This window comes from Lynx canadensis, chromosome E2 (assembly GCF_007474595.2).
Source record: "Lynx canadensis isolate LIC74 chromosome E2, mLynCan4.pri.v2, whole genome shotgun sequence".
NCBI lineage: Eukaryota > Metazoa > Chordata > Mammalia > Carnivora > Felidae > Lynx > Lynx canadensis.
In genome coordinates this window covers 7,214,422-7,240,342 of record NC_044317.1, presented here as the reverse complement: position 1 = coordinate 7,240,342, position 25,921 = coordinate 7,214,422, and the positions used below count along the sequence as shown (strand labels likewise).

Sequence of the window (25,921 nt, the reverse complement as noted above, 5' to 3'; positions counted from 1 at the left end):
GCGGTGGGCGGGGCCCGCGGGGTCTGTGGCGGAAGTGACGCCAAGCCCGCTGGCGTAACAAAGCTGAGCGCGGGAGGCGCTGCTGGCTGACGGCCCTGGGCACGTGCTCCCGGCAGGCTCTGCGCGGCTGCGCACCTTCCACGGGAGAGAGGTTCCCTGGCCCGAGGTGGGCGCCCGAGGCGGCGTTTGAGGTAAGGTGTGAGCCCGAGCGCGAGTCAGGGAAGTAGACGCATCGGCTTCATGCCCGCCGGACGCTGGAGTTAGTAACGAGGACCGGCCTCCACTCACGGGCGCGCACTGCTGGCCTGGGCGGGATGGTGCTGGGGGGAGGCGGGGGCTGTCCTGCGCGTTGTCGGATGCTCAGCAGCATCCGTGGCCTCCACTCTTTAGGTTCCCGACTTTGCTAGCTGTCCCCAGACCGCCCCTTCTCCAGGAGAACGACTGCGGGAGGGTGATGCGGGCCAAGTTTCTAGTGGAATCTCCTCATCCTTAACTTTCTGGCCCCCAGTTGCTCAACGGGTAGGTGCTAGTTTGAATCCACCGGCGGCACGAGGGTAGCACCCGTTGAACTTGTCGCGGTACAGCGCTGTGAGGCGGGCATGGGCATTTTGTAAACGAACGAAGGGAAATGGCCGTGATCACATCCCGAAGTCAGATGAGGAACTGGAACAGTGGAAGGCTAGCCACCCCCTGCTCCTCTCCCTTTGGTCCTGTTACTTTTGGGCACCTCAAGGCGCAGCCAAGGCTGGGAACCTGTGTCTGGACTCAGCTCAAGTCTGATTCCAAAGCCCGTCTGCTTTCTAGTTTTTTCAAGTGTGAATGTTTGTCTTGTATAAATGCATTAGAATGTCTTTCACGGCACTGTGATTAAGAGGCATTTGGAGAGATGGCTTTGTATTACTGCTTTTGCACCGAACATACCGTATTAGAAAGTCTAGGGAGCCTATGGAAAGACTTGTGTAACATTGCTCTAGGATGTTACAACAAATACTTTTCTAGATATGACTTTTTTGGATATCATTTCTTTACCTACAATATGCATATTTGGATCTTGTTGTATATCACAACCTGGAAGTAAATGGTATGCCTAAAACAGTTGTACAAAACTGCGTAACTTCAGAGGCACCTGGGTGGCTCAGGTAATGGTATCACAGTTGGTGAGTTTGAGCCCCGCATCAGGCTCTGCACTTGACGGTGTGGGGGTGTGGCGTTTGCTTGGATCCTGTCACTTTCTCTCTCCCCCTCCCCCGCTCATGCTCGCTGTCAAAAATAAACATTAAAAAATTACACCACTTTTTGAAAAGTATTGAAAGAAATGTAAATTTAATGAGTTTGATACCCACCAATACTTTCAAAATATAAACGAATTACAGGATGTAAATTCTTCCTTTTTCTACTTATTCATATTTGTATTTTTATTCTTACTACACAGAACTTTATTCTGACATTTATGGTCAAAGATTTATTGAGTAGTCTTGTCATTTTCCTGTTCAATAAAAGAATAATTTGAAAATCAAACTTAAATTTTTTCATAAGACCATAAGGCTGAAACAGTTCCTTGTTTTTCCGGATTGAGAATTATCTCCATTCCTACTCATCTGACAGACAGTAGGAATGTATTACGTGTTGATAAATACTAAATTTATCAGTATCAGAAGTGTATCAGAATGAAATGGGTGGGGCTGTTCCTCCCCTAGTCCCAATTCATGTATCTGTGCATAAATATCACATACTGCTAGAATGAGATTCATCCCCAATTTTATTTAATTTTTTAATGTTTATTTTTGAGAGAGAGAGGCAGAACTGCACAGGAGGAGAGGCAGAGAGAGACAGAGACACAGAATCCAAAGGAAGCTCCAGGCTCTGAGCTCTCAGCACTGAGTCCGACCTGGGGCTCGAACCCATAAACCATGAGACCATGACCTGAGCTGAAGTTGGACGCTCAACCGACTGAGCCACCCAAGTGGCCACCCCTCCCCCACTTTTTAAATATATGTAACCTGAGATACCTTGTTCATTTGAAGATGCATATGAAAGAGGTTTTATTATAGCAGTTTCCCCCAAAGTTTTTTTTAACTCCTTTACACACAGAAATCACATAATTATTCACCAACAAAAAAAATGTAATGATCAGCTGACAGTTTGGTTAGGTCTTCACTTCTTTTGAACAAAATTTGAAATCACCTGACTAGCAGAAGGATTTGTTACCCCATCATTAAAGCTACTTTCTGTTTCTGGGAAGTATACCAAACATTTAAACTAAGTATTTTACTAAATGACTTTTTTTTTTTTTTTTTAATTTTTAACGTTTTATTTATCCTTGAGAGAGAGAGAGAGAGAAAGAAAAGAGCATGAGCGAGGGAGGGGCAGAGCTAGAGAGGGACACAGCATCTGAAGCAGGCTCCAGGCTCTGAGCTGTCAGGACAGAACCTGATGCAGGGCTCAAACTCATGAACCATGAGATCACGACCTGATTCGGAGTCAGATGCCCAATGACTGAGCCGCCCAGGTGCCCCACTCTTAATTAAACTTCACTGTAAGCACATTCTCATAAACACGTGGAAGTTGGAAGATCTGGTAACTGATTTCCTTCAGAACAGTGCCTGCATCCCCATTTGAAATAGGCTAGCAGTAATCACTGTTGAAGTTTAGCAGGTAAAAACCTGATAGGGTGACTCAGTAGAGACATTAAGGAAAAAGTGTGTTTAGCTAGTCATGCTTACAAAAAGCCAATATAGACTGAACCAAGATATCACAAACTCTAGTAGAGTAAGATCCCAGGGTCAGCAAAGGAAGGTTTCAAAAACAGAAAGATGGAGGCAGGACATCTTTGAAAACAGTATTTTCTATTTAATTTTGCTGCGAACCTAAATCTGCTCTGAAAAATAGTCCATTTAAAAGGGAAAAAAACAACAGAGAAAGGGAAAACACTGATGGGGGTAGGTGGTGAGTAGTAAAGCCATTTGCAGGGAAGAAAATTGAATCTGGGTGTACAGTGAGGGCCCTCTGAGGAAGGCAGATGTGTGACTGGGTCTGAAACAATACAGTGATTGCTAAGCAGTAATGAAGACAGTTACAATTAGCATAATTTTTAAAACTGAAGGTGAACAGTGCTGGTATTTTAGCCCCAGAAAAATTGGAAAAATTCAGGAATTCTGATTTGCTGAGAGCTTATCTGAAATACCTGCCTAATTTTCATACTGGCACACCTATACAGAGAGCCCTCTAGCAGTTTCTTTCTTAAAACTTAACACTTCAACTTCTTTAAACTCTGAGAGGCGATAATATAATTTTTGAGGTGATAAAAACAAAATTTTTAATACTTCTTGGGTAACCTGTTCCATTTCTTGAGTTTTAATTATCAGCAAGCATTATTCAAAACTTTTTATTAAACTGCCCTATTAAGACCAAAACCATTCAAAAGGAATAGGAGATCAGAAAAGTTAAATTCTGTTGATTTACTCTATGGAGGGCCATTCGATGCCTGTTATTTCTGGCAGCATTGTAATAGAAACAAGGGTCAAAATGGTTCTGTATTCTAAATAGCAAGAGTAAGTTGCCATAATGTTCTCCTCTTGGAGAAAACTCAGAGTGAGCCTAATAAGGCAAATGTGTGTCTTTGGGAAAGGACAGGACAGAGAATAAACTGCCCATCTCTTTGAGATTACAATCACTGATGTACTTTCACTCTAGGACTGCCATTTTTCCTTGCTTCCCCCTCCTTTAGCACATTGATTTTTCCCTCCCCACCACCCCGATTTCAATTTAAGTATCTTTGTAGTAACATGAACTAAAGAACTGAAGAATGAACCAGAAAAGGTGAAAATCTTAAATGACTTCCCCAGCTCTTTATGTGTCTTATCCTCCCCACCACCTTTTTTGTGAAATGGTGGTAGTTACGGGTCTGTCCTTCTTAGCTCTGGCTATTATTTTGATCATCACAGGTAATGTATGAGAATATCTTCAAAACAAAAGAGTAAATCTATGTAATCATTACTCATTTACTCATTCCTTATTTCCTAAGCAGAGAGTCAAATTAATTTTTAATAATTAAAAACTAACAATTATACATACAGGGAGACAGTCATCCAAGATACTTTGGGTACTTTCTTGATAAAGGTGCAGAGATACAGCTCAGCAGTGCCATGGCCATTAAAGGATGGTTTCTTTCTACTGAGGAGCAGGGAAGATTTACCTATTTCCTTTAGGTTTTCACCTTTGCTGTTTATTCACCGTCAGAAGGTGGTAGTATTTGAATACCTCCCTTTTCCTGCACCAACTGGGAAAAATGATAGAGGTGTTTGCTCTCGCTGTGTGTACTTATATTAGCAACCTAAAAGTATCACTGGGCACTGTAAATTTGCTTAAGCTGCAAAGAATATTCACTAAGTCAGTGTCGGAGCTCGTAAAGTTTCACTATGTCTACTGCTGTTCCCATTACTTAAAATGGAAACCTGAATGTGGTTTACTTACTTAAGGATGCTATGTGCTATGTTGATCAAACTTTTACCTTTCCTTGTTTTCCTTTTCTCTCTTCTAACTTAGCAGGATAAAAACAAAATAAGTCGGTGCTTTCCTTTTGATTATGTTAAAGATAACCAAAAAATGGTACTTAATACTATCAGGCAATTAGGTCTTTTTTATTTGTGACTAAAAGAAAACATTTTCCTGGAACTCTTCATTGTTATGGCTTAAATTGCCTTTTATTTTTTATTTAGTGTTTAAGTGTATTTACTTATTTTGAGAGAAAAAGAGAGGGCACAAGAAGGGCAGAGAGAGAGAATCCCAAGCCGGATCTGCCCTGTCAGCACAAAGCCTAATGTGAGACTCCAACTCACAAACAGTGGGATCACGCTCTGAGCCAAAATTGGACACCCAACAGAATGAGCCACCCAGGTGCCCCTATATTTCCTTTACAAGGGACACCTGGGTAGCTCAGTTAAGCATCTTGATCTCTCAGTTTGTGGGTTCCAGCCCCATGTTGGGCTCTGTGCTGACAGGACAGAGCCTGCCAGCATTCTCTGTCCCCCTCTCTCTGACCCTCCCCTGCTTACATGCACACTCACACACTCTCTCAAAATACATAAATAAGCTTAAAAAAAGATACATATAAAAATAAATAAGTTCCTTAAATAACTTTCCATAAGTTAAAATTAGCATTTTCACAAATATTAGCAGAGTCACTAAATGAAATAGTAACAACAAAACAAAATACATGATTAATGAAGTTGAATGTTTTATTAAACTATTTATCTTCCTGCAAGGCTGTTGCTTCACCATATAAAAATAGCACCAGCAAGCACAGTATATTACAAAATTAAGATAATATTGTTCTTTATCTGACACTATACAACTAACAGACCTTTCTCCACTGCCATTTATTTCCAATGGACAGATCATTTAAGTATTTTGACCCCAATCCAGGGATAGATGTAAGCAAGTGAAAATTCCCAAAGGTTTAAGATGACACTGTTATCCTGGAATTACATAGTTTTTATAACTAATTTCTAACCACAGATAATTTCAGGATTCTGAATATTATAACTGGAGCCTAGCCTAAAAATCATAGGGTGTTGCAAAAAATATACATACTGTGTTCATAGGCAATGGTTAGAAAGTTAAGGGGTGTTTTCTTTTATTAACATTGTTGCAAGTAGTTTCTTTTTGCACTGGTATTGCTAGAAGTTGCCATTTTAAATCCTCTGTGCACCATTAATTTAAGACAACTATGCTAGATTAAGTTGTTTCATACTAGTTTATTTAGGGGTTCCGTTTTTACTCCTCAATAGATTTTATGTATTTCTCATATGCTTCTTCACTCATCAATTCATCCAGTTCTGAAGGATTACTGAGTGTTATCTTGATCAGCCAACCTGCAACCAAAAAACAGTTATCATATTCCAAACTATCTTTTTAAAGTGTCAAAGTCAAATGTGTTCAAAATGTAAAAATGTCTGAGTGCCTCAAAACTTAGTATTCTTGACATAAATCACTCATTATTTGTTCAAGGAGAGTTATATTTTAGTCTTAACAATTCAGTTAATATCTTTGCATATCACAACTGAAAAGAATTAAAGCTGGAATAGTTTCCACCATAATGGATTAAGGACTCAACTTCACACCTGTCAGAATGGCTAAAATCAAAAACACAAGGAACAGCAAGTGTTGGCAAGGATATGGAGAAAAAGAAACCCTCATGCACTGCTGGTGGGAGTGCGAACTCATGCAGCCACTGTGGAATACACTATGGAGGTTCCTCAAAAAATTAAAAACAGAACTACCCTATGATTCAGTAATCACACTACTGGGTATTTATCCAAATACGAAAACACGAATTTGAAAGCATACATGTACTCCCCTAGGTTTCCTGCAGCATTATTTACAATAGCCAATTATGGAGGCAGCCCAAGTGTCCATTGATAGATGAACGGACAAACTTGTGGTATATATACAATGGATTATTACTCAGCTGTAAAAAAAAAAAAAAAAAAAAAAAAAAAAATTGCCATTTGCAACAACATGGATGGAGATAGAGAGTAGAATGCTAACTGAAATAAGTCAGAGAAAGACAAATACCGTATGACTTCATTAGCATGGAATTTAAGAAAAACAAACAAACAAAGGAAAAACACAGAGGCAAACCAAGAAACAGCCTCTTAACTATAGAGAACTGATGGTTAGCAGAGGGGAGGTAGGTGGGGGAATGGATGAACCGGGAGCTGGGCATTAAGGAGTACATTTATCATGATGAGCACTGAGTAATGTATAGAATTGCTGAATCGCTATATTGTACACATGAAAGTAATATATAACACGATATATTAACAGTACTGGAATTAACATTTTTTAAATGAAAAGCGAAAAACAAAAACTTTAAGTTGTCATAACCATCAACAACTAACATTGAGGGATCCAGATACACAGACCAGGGACAGCTCTCTCTCCCAGAAGAAACACTGTAACTGCTGAGGTGAATGGCAACAGAAAGCAGTAGTTGAGTTAGAGGGGGCAGGTGACAGGCAACAGAGAACTGCAAGCTAATCCTGGTTTTCCCATTTATTAGCTGTGCGAATTAATAGATAAACCTTTGGAGCCTCAATTCACGTACAAAATGGAGAAAATTGCTGCCCCCCATACTTCCCCAGGTTACTGGGAAGATGACCGTATGAGAAAACTGGCACCTGGCACAGTGGGTGTTCCTCTGCCGCCACCCACACCACACAGGGTGACTGGGTACTTCGTGTCTGAAGAGGAAAATAAAGAGTCCCAACGGTGATACCAAGAACTCTAAAATAAGGCAGTGCTTTCAATGACAGAGATCTTAAACATAAGCTTCAATACTGAGCTAATCTGTCTTTCCCTTTTTTAAAGTAAAACATCCCTATTTACTATCAAAAAGTGCAAAAAGATGAAGTTAAAATCAGCTGAAGCTTGCTTTATAACTCTAGGTTAAATGTTAACTGTAGCAATAATCCTTTGAAAAAGTTCTAGCAACAACTTACCATCTTCATAACAAGATTTGTTGACAAGTCCTGGATTTTCTGCAAGAGCTTCATTAATTTCAGTTACTTCTCCTGATAGAGGAGAATAGAGTTCACTAGCAGCTTTCACACTTTCCAAAGCACCAAACTCCTCTAAATTGAGAAAATTAAAGAAAATATCAAATATCACAAGTCAGTAACCTGAACATATAAAATATGGAGTAGTCACCTTTAATACAGGCATGATAAAACATTCTAAATATCTTTAATTAAAAATAAAACCATAGGGGTGCCTAGGCGGCTCAGCCGGTTGAGGGTCTATTGATTCTGGCTCAAGTCATGACCCCAGGGTAGGACTGAGCCCCGCACTGGGCTCCACGCTGAGTGTGGAGCCTGCTTAAGATTCTCTCTCTCCCTCTCCCCCTCTCCCCAGCTCTCTCTCTAAAACAAAATAAAACGACAGATTTTTGTCATACTCCTGTCACCTGTGAGAAGGGTATAAATATCCTCAGTAAAGTGGATCTATCTGTTTTAGACAGAGTGACTACAAATGGTGATGTATCTGAATACCAATGTATTTATTTATTTTTTTTTTTTTTAAATTTTTTTTTCAACGTTTATTCATTTTTGGGACAGAGAGAGACAGAGCATGAACGGGGGAGGGGCAGAGAGAGAGGGAGACACAGAATCGGAAACAGGCTCCAGGCTCCGAGCCATCAGCCCAGAGCCCGACGCGGGGCTCGAACTCCCGCACCGCGAGATCGTGACCTGGCTGAAGTCGGACGCTTAACCGACTGCGCCACCCAGGCGCCCCTGAATACCAATGTATTTAATAAGTTCAGTAAAATTTTCTTTCAATTTACTGTAGCTCTGAAAAGAAAATTTAAGGAGATTCCAATAATGGTGAAGTATCTTATCAGACCAGCCTTCCTGCACATAACAATTATAAACTCTGAACAAAACATAAAACAACAATGATATGAAGGCTCTGTAGAGCGACTAAAAGAGAAGTCAGTCCTGGGGCGCCTGGGTGGCGCAGTCGGTTAAGCGTCCGACTTCAGCCAGGTCACGATCTCGCGGTCCCGGAGTTCGAGCCCCGCGTCAGGCTCCGGGCTGATGGCTCGGAGCCTGGAGCCTGTTTCCGATTCTGTGTCTCCCTCTCACTCTGCCCCTCCCCCGTTCATGCTCTGTCTCTCTCTGTCCCAAAAATAAATAAACATTGAAAAAAAAAATTTTTTTAAAAAAAAGAGAAGTCAGTCCTTAAAGGGGGCCCAAACTGGGTGTGATCCTGATTTGCATAATTTGTGCCGACAGCGTTGCCTCAAAGCGCACAGTGTAACTAGAACACAAACAGAAAACCAGTCTTAATTGCTTGAGGGATCAGAGGACAGAATGTGGGCCTGCCAAGGTGGCTGGAAATTGAGGGTTGAGATCCTTAAGAAGAGAGCCATGGTGAAGAGAAAAAGTCAACAGATCCCAAATTGACCCATAGACCCACATACTGGAATAAGCAGAGAGCCTAAAAGTAGCTATTATAAATATGTTATGTTATAAACATGTTCAGATCTTTTAAAAGTTCATCTTATGTTCATCATGAGGGAACACCTATAAAGAAATGGAATTTAAATGAACATTCTAGAACTGGAAAGTATAATAAATAAAATTAACTGGATGGCAGTAACAGAAGGGTCAGGGAATGTGAAGAAAGAGCATCTGAAATTAACCAATTAGATTGGTTATTTCAGTCTTTTGACAAATTTTTAAAGCACTGAAAAAACAGCCTCAGTCACGTGTGGGACAACATCAAGTGATCTAAAGTGAATGATAAGAATACAACATGCCCATATTTGTGGGTTATAGCTAATAGCGCTGGAAATTAATTAATATCTTTGGGTTTCATTTACAAAGAACATCTTAAAACAAATGACCTGGGTTCTAAAGATACTAGAAAAACATGAACAAAAGCAGTTAATTTACGGAAAGTAGACAACGCTTCAAAGAAGGAATACTGATTTTTTTCCAACAGCTTTTAGCCTGAAGAGAGGCACCAATCTGTGCTATGTGGGGCAGCCAAAATTCTGAAAGAAAATCTCAGTCTTAATTGGCGTTAAGGAACCAGAAGACAAGTGTTTGAGGCCACCACAGCTACTGGAAAGCGAGGTGGGAAATCCAAAAGAGAGAAACTAAAAGCCTGTGTATAAACTCTGCCCAGGTCTCTGAACTATCCCTCAGCCATGCATGCACCAGGCAGACTCCCAAGTGTCCCAGCTGAGGCCAGAAGAATTAAACTTCTATTTTAGCTGCTATCCACCACAAGGGAGACAGCATTTTACCATATGGGTAGAAAATACTTAGTAAGAAGTCAGAAAAATGAGAGCAAATTAAATCTAAGTTGAAGGAAGAAAACAAAGATAGGAGCATGAAACGGACTATAGAGGAAATTAACCATGAAAATTTGCTTCTTTCAAGATTAATACAGTTGATAAATAGCTACCAAGAATGATCAAGGGAAAAAAAAAACACAAATTACTACAAATATGAAGGAACAAAACAGGGGTTCTTAACTGTAGATCCTGCAGATATAAAAGGATAACAAATGAAAAATGAGCATTTTTGCACTGAATTTCACAACAGGAAATGGAAAAACTCCCCCCAAAACATAATAAAACCAAAGTAAGACAATGTAGAAAATATGAATAGCCTTATATCTATTTTTTTAATGTTTATTGTTTTGAGAGAGAGAGACAGAGAACACAAGTGGGGGAGGGACAGAGAGAGAGAGGGAGTCACAGAATCTGAAGTAGGCTCCATCCACGCTCTGAGCTGTCAGCACAGAGCCCGATGTGGGGCTCGAACCACTAGCCACCCACTCACACCATGAGATGATGACCTGAGCTGAAGTGGAAGCTTAACTGACTGAGCTACTCAGATGCCCCTGAATAGCTTTATACCTGTTAAAGAAATTACATTACATGTCGAAAACCTTCCGACAGTGAAATCATCTGACTCACAGTTCACTGGTTAATTCTATCATTTAAAGAATAATACCAATCTTGCAAATTCTTTCAGAAAAAGGTGGTGAGAACATTTCCAAACTTAGTCCAAACAATGTAACTAATTTCCAAAATTTGACAAATCCATTATAAAAGACCAGTATCTCTCATGAATATTAATATGAAAATCATTAATTAGCAAATCAAATCCAGTAGTGTATTTTTAAAAGACAGTTTTTGCATCATGTCTACCAGGAATGCAAGGCTAATTAAACACTTAAAAATAAATCAATCTTGGGGTGCCAAAGTGGCTTAGTCAGTTGAACATCTGATTCTGACTCAGGGTCTTGGGATCAAGCCCTGCATCTGGGTCCAGGTTGAACATGGAGCCCACTTAAGATTCTCTCTCCCTCCCTCTGACCCTCTCCCCTGCTTTCGTGCTCCCTCTTTCTAAAATAACAAATCTTATTAATCACATTAACAGAATAAAGGAGAAACCCCTATGATCACGTGAATAGATGGATAAAACAAATTTGACAAAATTCAACATCCATAAATGATAAAAACTCTCAGCAAACTAGATAGAAAGGAACCTCCTCATCTAATAATGGGCATCCATCAGAAACCCCACAGCAAACTATCATGCCTAATGATACAGTCTTCAATGCATTCTCCCAAGATTAGGAACAAGGCCAAGGCAATGATGTCTACCTTACCACTTCTATTCAACATTACACTGAGGGCTTGGTCTAGTGCAATAAGGCAAGGGGAAGAAATAAAATGCCTGAAGACTGAAAATAAGAAATAAAGCTATTTACAGATTACATTGTTTACATAGAAGATCCAAAGGAATCTACAAAACTATAAGAACAGTGAATTTAATAAGGCCTGAAAATGAAAGCAAAAAGTATTGTGAAGTTTCAAGAAAAAAAACACACAGAGTACCTTTGCAAACTTGATACATGCCAGAGTTGCTCAAACTTTCTCGGCTCCCAGTGCCCTAAGTATCTGAGTAACTTACTTTTCATTTTTAACTACAACTATTTAGTGATATGTGGCTGCTGCATGCTATACAAGTTCGCCACCACAGAATCAGCCTGAACACAACCACTGCCTTATTTGACGATCCTTGCTTATTCTCATGCAGTATTTGCTTCAAAGACACATTACCCAAGGTAACACAGTGAGATCTAATATTGGAACTGTTAATTCCATTGAGCTATCAGTTGTGTGGGGTCCAAAAGAGGTCAAAAATTTAAAATGTCCCACAGCATCCCCATGGCACTAGCGTGTATAAGATGGGAACTATGGAAACACACAAAGATTTCTTAGAGAAGATACAATGTTCTATATATAAATATTACAACTTGCACTTGTTAAAAATTAAAAGCTTTTCAAAAAAAGACACAGGAAAATTAAAAGGCAAAATCACAAAATATGACAAAATACTCACAAAAAATAGCCCTGAAAAAGGATTTGAATCTAGAATATATGGAACCCAAATAAATTTGATAAAGGCTTGACTAGAGACTAAAAAACAACAACAAAAAAAACGTGAGTGGCAAAAAGCATGTGGAAGGGTGTTCAGTAATTTGTCATTAGGGAAAGATAAATTAAAACCAGTGAGATGTGCAGTGCCTACAAACTCTCATACTGCTAGTGAGAATGTCAAATGGTACAACCACTTTATAAGAAACTGCCAGTTTCCCAAAGTTAAACATATACTTACTACGTGTAAGCCAGAAATTCCACTTCTACATATACTCACCCAAGAGAAATGAAGGCATCTACAAAAAAGACTTAAACTGGAAACAATACAGACATCTATCAACAGGGGAAAGATTAATGTGTTACACAATGGTACACTATTCAACAAAATATGAACAGTAGGTCACAATATAAATAAATCTCAAAATCATGATACTGGACAAAAGAAGCCAGACATAAACTGTGGTTCCTTTTAAATGAATAGACAACACTAATCTATGGTGATAAATCAGAGAAGAGGTTGTCTTCAGAAGGGTTTTAATGGGCAAGGTTTATAAAGTGTTTGTCAAAACTCATGGAATTGTACATACATCATGCGTTTTCACTGTATGTAAATTGTGCATTAATTTTATAAGCACCTTTAGCAGAAAGTTTAAAGAGAGCATTCATTAGTTTAGGGATACTTATGTTAATAGAAGTTTTTTTCAGCACAGAAAGCAAGTTCATGCTGCTCACTTGCTGGGAAGAGATGTTTGGAAACAGGATCTCCTGCTTGAGAGCAGCAGAGTGGATCACATTAAATAAAACACCATAAAAGAAAATAACAACTGCTCTCATGTATTGAACGAAGAAAAATGGACAAAGATTATCAATCACAAGGGTCTTATTATGATATCGGAAAAGGTTCCTACGAAGACCTTCAAAAAGAGGGATAGGACTACTGAGAGCCAGGAAGCAGAAAAAGTTCAAGCAAGATAAATAATGGGGAAAGTTTCAGCAGAAAAACTTATGGCCAATATTGTCAAAGATATTTAGAAAAACAGATACTTCAGTTCTGTAGGGCTGTCTTCTATATGTCACAGAGCCCATAAATAATGTACCTGGTCCTACTAACATTATCAAGCACTCATCTTATGTTAAACATTATGCTTAATTTCACCTTAATCTTTAAACAACTGTGAGGTAGCTATTATTATCATCCCAACTTAAAGATGAGACTCAAATTAATTTCACCAAAATTACACAGCTGATACATTGTGGGGTCAGGATTTAGAATGAGGTTCTGACTCCTGAGCCCACTCTTTCCTGATATTCTTTACTGCCTCTAAAGAAAAACAGATTTTACCTTCTCATCCTACTTTTGGATCTGGCCATTTGAGAAAGTGATGCTTGAAGATTTTGCTGCCATTTTGTGACCTCTGACACAAAGAGGCAGAAACAGTAGGAAAAGAAGTCATGTTCTTGATGAACCTTCACTGTGCCAATAAGCCAATCCTGTATCCACCTATCTCCAGACCTCTTGAAGGAGATATAATAAACCTCAACTGTTAAATCTACTTTTAGATGAGTTTTCTGTTACTTGAGTAAAAAGCACTCTAACTGACCCTAGGTGCAAACAAGTTATTATTCAAGGTAAAGAAAACTTAAGGCATGAATCATATACCAAGATGAGTAAAATACCTTGCTTGTTCAATTTTGTCCCAACTTCAGGCAGACTACAGTAAACAACATCTCCCAAAGCTTCCTAAAACAAACAAAACAATAACCTTTAAGAAATCAAATTAAACCTCCTAGTGAATAGAAACAAGCCAAACACCAATACTCTATCATTCAGACAAGGCATATTTTACACTTGAGGGGCCGCAGTCTTTGGTTTTTCTCACAACTTTAAAAATGCAGAACTATTTTTAGCTCAGGACCTGCAAAAAAACAGGCCACCAGTTAGACTGGCCCACAGGCAGCAGTGACTCTGGTCACAACCTCCACCCCCCCATATACTAGACCTCCTCCGAGAAGAAACACACCTTGTGCTTTTTCACCTTTGCAGTTTTGCTTAGGCCATCTCCCCTCCTGTATTTGCTGAAATCCTACCTACTGATCTGCAAATCATAGTCCTCAAGCCTTGTACTCCATGAAGACCTTGACTCTGTTTGTTAAGAAGTGAGCTCCCCATCAGGTCAGTGAGTTACAACCCTGTACTATTCATGCCATCCGTCTTGTGATGCTTTGTACGTTGTCTTCCATGTAGGAGATTCCCCTCATAAACTCCAGGAGGGGAAGACGACACTTGTACAGTATTGTACACAGCACGCTGCTGTACCGGGCCTCAGGAGGTACGCAGAAATGCCAGTGAAGATACAGTTGCCATTGATTCTCAGTGCCCCCTTTCCCCTTTCAGCCCCACCCTACACACAGACCCATGGAAAAATCATGGACTCATACTGTTACTTGCCTTCTCATTTTCTTCTGCATAATTTCTCAATAAGGGATCAGTGGGAGATTAAGAGAAAAAGATTGGCTAAATAAAGGGTTCCGCCTTGGTCCAATCTGTGCCAATTTAGGTTTTCCTTCTGGAGCGTGTATTCACATGGATCATGGATCATGGATGGTCCACAGGATCTACAAAACACTGTCAACACTCTAGCCCTTGACTTGCTCTTACTCTCTCCTTAGCTACCCCAAATGGAACAAACATCTCTTTCCTGAATAAGGTATGTTTACTTTTAAGTGTTAACCTTTCAATAATCTCTTAAGACACTATATACTGCCCTAACTAAATTACATTTTTGCTTGCTTCACCTATGATTGATGTTCTTGAAAGAACTCAAAATACTAAGGGGCAGAATAAACAATTTTTAAAAGGTAGAGACAATCCAAATTAGGCAAGCACAGACTGTTTTAAGTATTTCAAGACAATCCAGTACCTGTGCAAAATTGCTGATTCCCACTGTTCCAATACCATTTTCTGTTGTTATCCATTCATGTTTGTCTGTGAATTTACGCACTAAAACAGAAGACCAGTATTTCAGAAAAGCAGTGGCACCACTTGTTAAAAAGCACTTTTCGTATCAATGCTGTCTAAAGGCAAGACTTTCCCAGTATTTGTGTTTGACTTACTGACCCTGCCTTTCAGTACACTGCCCAGGAAAAACCAGATCCTGTGAAGACAGAACATCTTCTCAACAACAGGATCATTTAGACGAAGGTGGCTCGATGTGAACACCTGGTGCATCTTTTGGAGATTTGATTATTCCAACATTAGTCTAAATCACACATATAAATGATTTTGGGGCACATTTCAAAGTATACTTATCTATTAGTGATCTGTGTTACAGAATGTAGTCTGTTCCTCTATAGACGGATGTGGGTGAGGGAACATAAATCCTTATAATACTTATAAATGCTCATAAATGACTTAACCTAAAAAAAAAAAAAAAAAAAAAAATGCCTCATTGGGTAGAGTTGACCTAAGAGGGCTTCACTGCAACTTGGTTATAAGGTGGAATCTTACAGGCATGAAAACGACTTGGATCAAATTATATAACTTGACTAAGTTCTTAAGATTTCATTTTAATTGAAATAACCTTGTCCTTGAAGAAAGTGGCTACTGTCGTTTAAAGAAACAAAATTTTTTTAAAGCATATGCTATCTTCTTAAATATATATGTCATATTCTGAGGCCAAGCATTTTTCCAAAAATAATGCATCAGAAGTTAATGGGAAAATGGTTCACTACCTCAAATCCTGTTTTAGAGTAAGCCTTGCTGGTTCACTCTTCCCCTTACCCAAAAGATAGTTGTACTTAAATTGCTTTGATTTCACAGCTCTGATATGCAGCAGAATGTAACTACTCCTTTCTTTTTCCCCTAATCATTAAAAAACTTCAATTTCGTATTCTTCACTGGAAGAAGTCGGAATCTGTCACAAAAGAACTTGCTTTGCTTCATTCCACTTCAAGTAGTTAACTGCTTCAGGTCAATCTGATCTCTCCATGTAAAGTTCATACTTGGTGCTCTGACTGCCACTCTGTCCCGGCATGGCTTTTTCTGGATTACTTCAAGTTTAGAACCTCTTTCCTGCCAGGAGCCTCTCTAGCCCTCCAAGCTTGGATTCTGGGGCCATCCAACTTACTCCCACAACACTGCACCAGTCTCCCTGAGTCCTGACCATACAAGCACAGAGCACCTGAGGAGCTACGCATACAGCCCCTTTGTCAGTTCTCCCCAGGAAGGAGACTAAGTACAAAGCAAGCAAAGCATGGTTTATCCCACTTTCACTTGTATTCCCAGTTCTAAACACCGTGCTTGGCAAACAGCACTCAGAACTTGAGGGAGTAAAATAACTTTTTAGTTTAGTTTATTAAGTAAAGGAGATTTTGAACTAAGTATCTACATAGGTATTTGGCTACAACACTCACTCCTCCCTGTTACAGCTGTAGAAACTGGCTGATTACAATACCAATTATGAGCAGTTCAAATTCCAAATACACCTTTTTAAAGTAAGGGCCTGGACAACAGATATGACTTCTCTGAGACAACTGTCTTGATTTGGCCTTGCCATCTTGCCTAATTGTAAAGATAATCTTAGGAGTAAGGCTGCCCTCACTCAGTTTAGCAATTGAGTGACCCCAGGTTTAGAGGAGAGGCAGCATTAGTAAGGTAAATGCATGAATGTCCACTTAACTTAAAAGTCCCTAAGACATTTTAGTAGACCAAGCTGTTGAGGCTAAAGACCAGAGTTGGTTTAATTCTCCTTTAACCCTTGGCCCAAAAGGGAAAAAGTGGACAAATTAGGTAAATAATTACTTTCTTACTGAGCATTTAAAAACATCGTTTTGGGCCTCAAAATGAGGTGTTTTCAGTAATTTATGTTTGCATTTTCTTCCTTTCAAAGTCACTATGTGGGGTGCCTTGCTGACTCAGTAGAGCATGATTCTTGATCTCAGGGTCACGGGTTCAAGCCACACATTGAGCATGGAGACTCCCCCCCCCCCCCAAAAGTCCCTTCTAATTCCCTAGCCAGATAACCTATATTAATATTGGCCAATTATTTTTTATTATTTGATCCTATATTTCAAAACAAGTAACATTTACCAAGGACTTACTATTTGTCAGGCTACTTGTACAGAGAGGTTTACATTTCATTTCATTTCAGCCTCCCAACAACTTTGTGTGGTAGGCATTATCATTTCCACTTTTCTAATAAGAGACTCAGAAGTTAAGTGACTGCCCCAGATCACATAGCTAATAAGAGGTAGAATCAAAATTGGAACTTGGGTCTCGGTTTTAAAAACCTTGGTGTTCAACCAGATCATGGGTGTTAATATTTTGGACAATATTTAACTAGATGTAACAGTGAATAACCAAAAAAAACCAGACTTTAAATTCAATTCTTATTGAGATATGCTTTCCTCTTGTATGCAAATCGGTAATTATTGATATGTGTCACCAACAGAACTAAAGGAATATATTAGCAACGAGAGAGTAGCAGCTTTATGTTTCAGACTGGAATAAATAAATGTTATCAACTCTTCCAGTTCCAAACAGGTTTCTGAAACAGTCAATGAGACAACAGCCATCACAGGACCTCTTCACCCTAAAGTAAGGACGCCTGCGTTCTTGCAGGTGCAGTAGTGTCTCAAGCATTTGCACACGCAGTAAGAAAACGTTTTCTGCAGCGATAATTGCGCTAAAATATAAAGTATCAGAGATGACCAAGATATTGGTGGGCAGGGCTCCTGGTTATTTCAGTTTCAAGTCCGTGTGAGGCCTCATTTCTGTCCCAACACATCCACGATTCAATAGACTTGAGCAGAATGTATGAGTCCAAAAGGCTATATCACTGTTTTTGGGAATGGCCAAATCTTCAAAGATAGGCTCGCTTTGCTGGTAAAAATCTAGCTCCCGTGCTTTAATTTCACTAAGTGCTCTTGCTTTAATTTGACTTCAAGAGTTTCTCAGTGATAGCCCACATAGCAAACTAAAGCCTACTATGTCTCCACTTTTAGGGCCCACGATACACACATATGCAAGATAACCTAAGGTCGCGAAGGAGCCAAGCGACGCTTGCCCGGTATTTCCAGCAGCGAGCGGTCGCGCGTGTGTGCCAGGCTTCCTCCTCCTGGCTCCCCAGCCCGCAGGACAAAGGCTGCGGTGTCGGCCCACGCCACTTAGGGAGCAGCATGGCACACGCAAACCGGAGATCCCAGCAGTAGAAAAGCGTGGCAGTGGTCGCCTCGCTAGACCCGGGTGGTCAGCACAGGAGAGTAGAGGTAAGCATTGACGAGGGGACGGAGGCGCCCAGCCCATTCCCCCAGCGGCCGGGCTCACCCACGTGCCCGCCCGCGCTTCCAGAAACGCACGAGCGGAGCCCGTGCGCAACGTTCCGGACGGCGCCCGCCCTCAGCCCCCAGGGCCGCGGCAGGCAGGGCGGCGGCGGCGGCGGCGGCGGCGCGCAGGCTGCATGCCGCAGACCGCATGCTCCGCACCGCTCGTAGCGCCATGTTCGCAGAGGTGCGGGGTCGCGGTGCAACGTCTCGGGAACCCCGGCCCGAAGGGGGCGGGGCGGGGCGGGGGGGCGCCCCGGACTGGAGCGAGCGGAGCGAGCCGGCTGGTCTGAGGGGCGGGGGCGGGGCCCGGGTGTGGAGGGGCGGGGCCTGGTAGGGCAGCGCGCGGGGGCGGGACTCCAGGCGGGGAGCGACCTCGGATAGGGGCGACGCTAGAAGGAGGGGCGGAGGGCCTGCGGTCGGGGCTGAGGGTCAGGGGCGGGGCCTACTGCAGCAGGCTGAGCCCTACCGGGCGGCGCCGGGGTCGCTGGCTGGGCTGGGGGGGGAATGGGCGGGGCCTAGTTCCCGGGAGTCAATTTCCCGCAGTGAAAGGCAAGGTCGCAGCTTCCAGCTTTGCTAACCATGGGGGACCCGCCCGGGCTAGTGAGAAGGGTTCCGGCAGAGGTGGCTTCGCAGGGCGGGGCGTTCTCGTGCCATTGGGTCTCTGAGGTCCTGGGAAAGATAGAGTTTCCCCATTCCCGTTAAGTATGCTCCCGTGCTTCTACAGAGGATCAAGGTCACCTAGATCGGGACTCATAGCCAGGTCTAAACAGAATCATTCTCAAAGGAACTGTCGTTGGGTATTGGCCCAGGTAGCTCTGACACATAGTTTCTGTTGACTTGAGAAATACTGGAAGCAATCCAGGACCCCACTTTATTACTTTACCGATCCCAAGAGGCCTGGGTACCCCCATTCAGGGGACAGACAGAAGCTCCTAGAGAAGCAAAGACTTGTCCAAGGGTCGGGAGTGTCTCCTTGGTGGAGACTGGATGGGAGCCAGTTAGCTAATGGAGGAGCAATCAAAGGGCAAAGTTGAAACCCAGCATGGTCAGTTCCTTGCTTAAGTAGCCAGCTCTGGGACCAAAGCCTTTTCAGAAAAACAGAAGTCCTGTCCCCCATCCAGGAGACAGAAATAATAAGTTCTGGGAAAGACTTCACCGTCAACAACAAATTTTGTGGCTGTGGGCAGGAATCAGTGAAGAAACAGTGGAGTGAAAAACACCTCCAGCTCCACATCATTATTACAGATTGTCATCTTCACATATTCCTTATTATACACACCTTAAAGCGTGTGTGTATGTGAGTGTGTGAAGGGATGTTTGAGAGACTTCCATGTTGTTGCACTGAGCTTCCACCCCACTTACAAAATGGGGCATTGTTAGCACATCTGTGCAGTGCTTGCAAGGGCTGTCATGCTCCAGTTTCCTTTTCCTTGCTATATGCCTGGGACTGTGCAAACATTACCTTTTTAATCCTCTCCAAACCCCTTTCTGATATGTATTACTTTCGTTGCATAGATAAGGAACGGGAGGCTCAGAAAAGTTAATTGACTTGCCCGGGAGTGGAATGGGGAAGGCATGTCTAGCTTTAGCAGTTGCTAGGTGGCAGTAGCAGGACTTGACCTCTAGTTGGGCTCACGGTCAACTGCTTGTAAGGTCTGGCCACTTGCCTCCCTTTGGGATGCTGACTGGCTCACAGTGGTCTACTCCAGACTGGCAGATCTTGGCTAGCTTCTCATATCAATATTCTGTTTTATTGTTGTTTTGTTATAAGCCAATATAGCACATGCAAACCATACCCTAAAATATTTATTCCCAGCTCTACTGATGTATTTGGTGGGAAGAACAAGGTCACATGTCAGTCTGTGACCTGTATCACATGCCCTTCCACCAAAACAATAGGCAGTGTGTCATTTTTTAAAATCTATAAGTATTGAGGCTAATCACATTATTTTTTTCCTAATTGATAATCATTGTACATCCATGGCTTGAGATTTAAAAGGTCATCCCACTGCACGTTTGGTACAACCACCTGAGAATTGCCTGTGATCTTTCTCTCAAGAGTGTCAGAAGGGGTCCACTCATCTCTTTAGCTTTTTTTCCTCTCATAGCAATACAGTTGAAGGAGTTGCCAGTTTGATATTTACAGTCAGAAAAGGAGTGGAGACTAGATGAATAACTTACACCTTCTCCAGATCTTAGAGCTTTTCATATTTAAAACAAATAGACTGGAGTGCCTGGATGGCTAAGTCGGTTAAGCATCTGACTCTTCATTTTAGCTCAGGTTATGGTCTCCCATTTCAGGAAAATTGAGCCCCATGTCGAGCTCTGTGCTGACAAAAGCCTGTTTGGGATTCTCTCTCCCTCTCTCTAAAAAAATAAACATTTAAAAAATAGATAGATAGATAGATAGATAGATAGATAGATAGATAGATAAAACAGACTGTGTATCTGGGTAGGTTTCTGTACCAGTGTATTGGGGCCTGTGTGTAGACCGTGCTATGGGTTGTCTGATGAGCATCCCTGCACATTTAGCTCACGTTCATGCGTGACACAATAAACAGTGGATGATGGGCTTTCAGTTGGATAGAAGATGATGAAATCCCCAAGGTTTTGTGTATGTTGCATGTTATGTGGCTCCTGTGAACGATCCTTTTTTTATATTCAGGGTAAGATCCTGATTCAGCTGTCCTAAAAAGACATTTAAGTTCTCATCCAGATACACTTGATCTTAGCCAAAAGGCCGAGAAGCGATAAGCTCTCATCCAGATAGAAGCCAGTAGTTCAGCTCCAGGGTTGATGAAGTCAGTCATCAAGCACTCATGTTCCTCTCATCTTTCTGCTCTGCTGTCTTTGGATTGTTCCCCATGGTGTCAGAGTAGCTGCACAAGTTCCTGGAGTGTTGCTCAGGCCAGACCATGTCTAGCAGCATAAGATGCTGTCTCTTTGTGTCTCTTTTTATTGGCAAGTAGACCTTTCCTGGAAGGTCCTAGAGACTTCAGTTTTCATTGGCTGGAACTGGGTCGTGTGACTACCCCAAATCCCTCATTGTCGAGGGAAATGGATTAGTTACCAATTCAGGATTTACATTGATGTGGCTACAGGGGCACTTTCCCATGGGTCTCCTGGGAAAGGAGTATATGGCTACGTGATCAAAGTTGGGTTCTGATAGCAAAGAGGAAAGCATGGAATGGATTTGAGGCAGGCAACCTAGAGGAGGTATGTGTGTGTGTGTTGGGGGCGGGAGGTGAGTGAGCTAGAGAGGATATGTGAGGTGCACTCCCCTGCACGGGGGAGGGGAAACGTTGCCCTTATCCACACAGACACCTAAACACCTTTATTGTCTAGATCCCGTGGTTTCTCAGAATTTAGGGCATGGTTAGCAAGTCTGACTGCACATTGGAATCACCTGGGGAGGCTTTAAAATTATTGATGCCTGGGGGCACCTGGGTGGCTCAGTCAGTTAAGCATCTGACTCTTTTTTTTTTTTTAATGTTTATTTATTTTTGAGAGAGAGAGAGAGAGAGTATAGGGGAAAGGAAGAGAGAGAGGGAGACCCAGAATCTGAAGCAGGCTCCTAGCTGTCAGCACAGTGCCCAACGAGGGGCTTGAACTCAGAAACTGAGAGACTAGCCAACTGAGCCACCCAGGTGCCCCAAGCATCTGACTCTTAATCTCAGCTCAGATCTTAATCTTGGGGTCTTGAGTTAAAGCCCTGTGTTGGGCTCCACACTAGGCATGGAGCCTACTTTAAAAACAAAACACAACAACAACAACAACAACTTTGATGCCTAGGTCCTAGGTCAAAGATTCTGAGATTCTGATGTTTGGGATGAAGTCTGGGGCATGCAGCCAGGCTTGAGAACCACTGATGTAGATTACCAGTTCCCAAAGTATCACCTAAGGAACACTAGCCCTGACTGAGGTGCTTCAAACTGATGCCTTGGTCAAAAGTGTTGGGAATCATTGCACACTTTAGCTTGTGTGCTCGCCTCATTCCATGAGACTCACAATGCATATTTAGCATGTTAAAAACTCTCACAGTTCCCATGCTAAAGAACTTGTGTAACATTTATAATCTAGTGTTTGTCATATTTATTTGATTCAGAAACATTTCTGGGGGAATGACATCTATTATGTTGAATTTTGTCCCCTAAAGAAATGATGTTGAAGGCCTAACCCCTACTAATCAAAATGTGATCAAATTTGGAAATAGGGGTGTTGCAGCTGTGATTAGTTAAGATGGGGTAATAATGGAGTAGGATGGGCCCTTAATTCATTGGACCAGAGGGGTGCTTGAGTGGCTCAGCAGGTTAAGTGTCTGACTTTGGCTCGGGTCATGATTTCTCTGTACAAGAGTTCAAGCCCTGCATCGGGCTCTGTGCTGATAGCTAGGAGCCTGGAGCCTGCTTCAGATTCTGTGTCTCCTTCTCTCTCTGTCCCTCCTCCACTCACACTCTCTTTCTCTCTCAAAAATAAATGAACATTACAAAAACTAAGTAGGACTAGAGATCTTATAAGAAGAAGAAAAGAAACACAGGGACAGACACACAGGGAGAAGGCCATGTGATAACATAGGCAGAAATTAGAATGATCCATCTACAGCCAAGGAATACCAAAGGACACTAGAAGTTAGAAGAAAAGACTCTTCTCCAGAGTCTTTAGAGGGAGCCTGGCCCCATTGATACTTTGATTTGGGGCTTCTATCCTCTGGGATGGAGACCATAAATTTCAATTGGTTTAAGCTACCCAGTTTATGCTACTGTGTTCCTCTCGAGAGGAAGAGAGAGAGAGAGGGAGAGCGATGGCCATTAACACCTCTTGGACACAGTTTGAGAAACCCTGAAATAGAATCATTCAGCAGCAATCCCCGACCAACCAAGAAGATGAAATAGTCCGTAGAGGTCATTTTTTCCCCCAAACTCCAGACAGTATTTGTTTTATTCTAGGAGGAAATACATTTGAACAGTCTATGACATAGTGGCAATTGAATGTACTTAAGCGTATATTTTTCTTATTTTTTTTACTTGCCAGGCTTGGTGACTTTTCTGTGGACACAGAAAAACATTGGCCTGGAGAGACTGTAGAATCACTGGGAAGCATAGGCCCAAGGCTCTGGCCTTCCCCCTCTATAGATGTTCGTGTGTGGATGAAGAGCTTAGAGCTTGGGTGCAGCTGACACAGGTACAGGGAGGCCGGACCTCTGACAGCAACTCGGGCTGTTCCCTGCCACTTCCAGGGTCCTCTCTTTTACATTTAATGCCCAGGAAACCGAGTATTTTCGCCAGCAACAAATCGGCAATCTCTCCTTCCTCCGACAGCTGTAGAGGGAAAAAGAACCATACGACATACATAGAACCATTCTCTTTGGGGGGTTTCTTCCTTCCTAAGGGGAAACCATGGTTTTATTGTTTAACTTGGTCTCTGCCAAAGTCACTGCACTGTGTAGAGTCAGTTTTCTGTTGGGATTCCCCTTCTTCTGGGAATCCCAGGGGTGTGTGCTCCCACCTTTACCCTGATGTTTCTTCTTCCCCTGTGATGAGAATGACAGTATTCCCTCTACCACCCCCAATAGGGGCTGTTAGGAATGTATGTACAAAGACCCTCATGTGTTGCTGCTGGGAACGTGAATTGGTGCATCTGCTTTGGGAAATAGCTTGCCGTCTTCTCAAAATTTAAACTTGTTACCATATGACTTGTTGAAACAAATTTCTGGGCCCAAGATGGAGCTGCTCCAGCCTGGGGTGCCGTGTCAGCAGACCGAAGCTTAGAGAAATTTTGTATCCCTGTAAATGCTTCCCTTTATCAGAATGCAGTATATCAGGTTAGCCAACCTCCAAACACCAAGCCACCTCTGAGCCCCATACTTCTTTTCTTTTCCATCTCGCCACAAACAAGATTGACTGTGTGGCCCCAGTCAGTCAGATATATTTTCATTTTTCTCTTCCTTGTTCTTTCTTCTTTTATCCTATAAAAACTTCCTGCCTTCCACCCCATTTGTACTTCTCTGAGTAGAGACTGTCCACTTCATGGAGTGTTAAGGTTTGTATCACCTAACTTGTCTGCCTTAATAACTTTTTAAAAGGTTTCAGCCTTGGCTGTATACTAAAATCACCTGAGAAGATTTCAGAAATACACGTGCTCGGCTCATTCACCCAAGGATTCTGTGTATATTGATCTCAATGCAGCAGCAGGCATCCCAAAAGCCCCCACGTGATTCTAATGTACACTCAGGGCTGAGCATCACTGGGGTCATGAACCAAGCGCCACCTTGGGAATCCGGAGACCCGATTCTAGTCTGCCCTTCATTTGTTTGTATTCTTGAGGAAGGTATTTCCTCCTTCTGGACCTATTTCCCCTCCCATGAAATGAGGGCTTTGAGCTACAGAGGTCTCTCACGCCCCCCTAATGTCTAGTGCTGCTCAGTCACTTCCTACTTCAGGGTCAATGACTGTTGAAGAATAAGCCAAAGGGACTCACCTGATCATATTTTTGCTCCTCATTGAAGGCCACCAGGATGACAGAGATGAATAGATTCAGCACCACAAATGTCATGAAAATGATGCAGGACCCAATCAGGAAGGAGCCAAGCACTGGGCTGTAGTCCAGGACCTGTCAGGAAGAAAGCCAAGAGTCACCCCCAGAAGTCCTGTGTCCTGGTAGCCACTTCCCCATAGCCATCCTCAGAGGGAAAACTGGTTCTCAGACTAGGCAGAGCCTGGAACCAGGAAGGATCCCTTTAGTCTGGCAGCTGAGAACACGGGCATTGCTCTCAAGAGCTGCCAAGAGACGGGGTGCCCGGATGGCTCAGTTGGTTAAGCAGCTGGCTTTGGCTCATGATCATGATCTCACAGTTCGTGAGTTTGAGCCCTGAACCTGGCTTTGCACTGACAGTGCAGATTCTCGATTCTCTCCCTCTCCCTCTCCCTCTCCCTTTCTCTGCCCCTCCCCGCTCTCTCTCTTTCTCTCTCTCTCTGTCTCTCTCTCTCTCTAAGTAAACAGAACAAAACAAAACAAGCTGCCAGGAAAAGAAAAAGATAGCACACCCCTACTCCCTACTGCCACCATTTCCAAATATAGGCACCATTTCTGGCTAGGGCTGGGAGCGTTCCCTTCTAGAGACCTCCCAGCCCAGTCCTCTCCTAAGTACCAGTGCATGATGTTCTCCTGTAAGCAGGGGTTCCCAGGCAAACTATGGGCCCTAGTATGGGGCTGTCTGCCTAGAAGAAGGGGACTGTTTATTTGTCCAAAGTTGCCTTGTGCTTGCCAGGCCATGGACCCAAGGGTGCATCCATTCAGGGAGAGACATTTGAGGAGGGTGCTTTTTCTCATTTTCATAAAGGCTTGGTGTAGATGGCCGTGTCCATGTTCCCCGACCCCACCCCATTACCTCCTCGTAGTTAAAGATTCCTAGCTGAAGGCTGATCATTGTTTCTGCTGCATCGAAGAGGGTTTTGTAGGAACGGAGTTTCCAACCAAATATTAAGTTTGACTGTAATGGAAAGAGTCCTCATGAACAGGAAAAGAAACCAAGTGACCTCCCCACCCCCCCACCCCCAAAGCCTGTTGTTTGACAGAGTCTCTGTTCTGGGTCAGCCTTATCCTTGGCCCCCGCAAAAACCGTACCTATGGGGG

At 42.3% G+C, this 25,921-nt stretch overlaps 2 protein-coding genes across 2 annotated transcripts in view; both read right to left on the bottom strand.

The window, feature by feature from the left end:
* Positions 1-5,219: 5,219 nt before the first annotated feature.
* Positions 5,220-18,509, bottom strand: GCSH (glycine cleavage system protein H). The gene is given in 6 exon segments (XM_030298213.1): positions 5,220-5,873; positions 7,503-7,634; positions 13,643-13,706; positions 14,887-14,966; positions 18,321-18,390; positions 18,392-18,509. Coding segments are annotated over 6 exon segments (516 nt in total). The 5' UTR covers positions 18,464-18,509; the 3' UTR covers positions 5,220-5,775.
* A 4,697-nt stretch (positions 18,510-23,206) lies between these two features.
* PKD1L2 (polycystin 1 like 2) overlaps positions 23,207-25,921 on the bottom strand; it is a 95,886-nt gene continuing 93,171 nt past the window's right edge. Inside the window, 3 exon segments of the mRNA XM_030299226.1 lie at positions 23,207-23,607; positions 24,767-24,898; positions 25,677-25,778. Coding sequence (XP_030155086.1) covers positions 23,416-23,607; positions 24,767-24,898; positions 25,677-25,778 — 426 coding nt within the window. The 3' untranslated portion in view covers positions 23,207-23,415.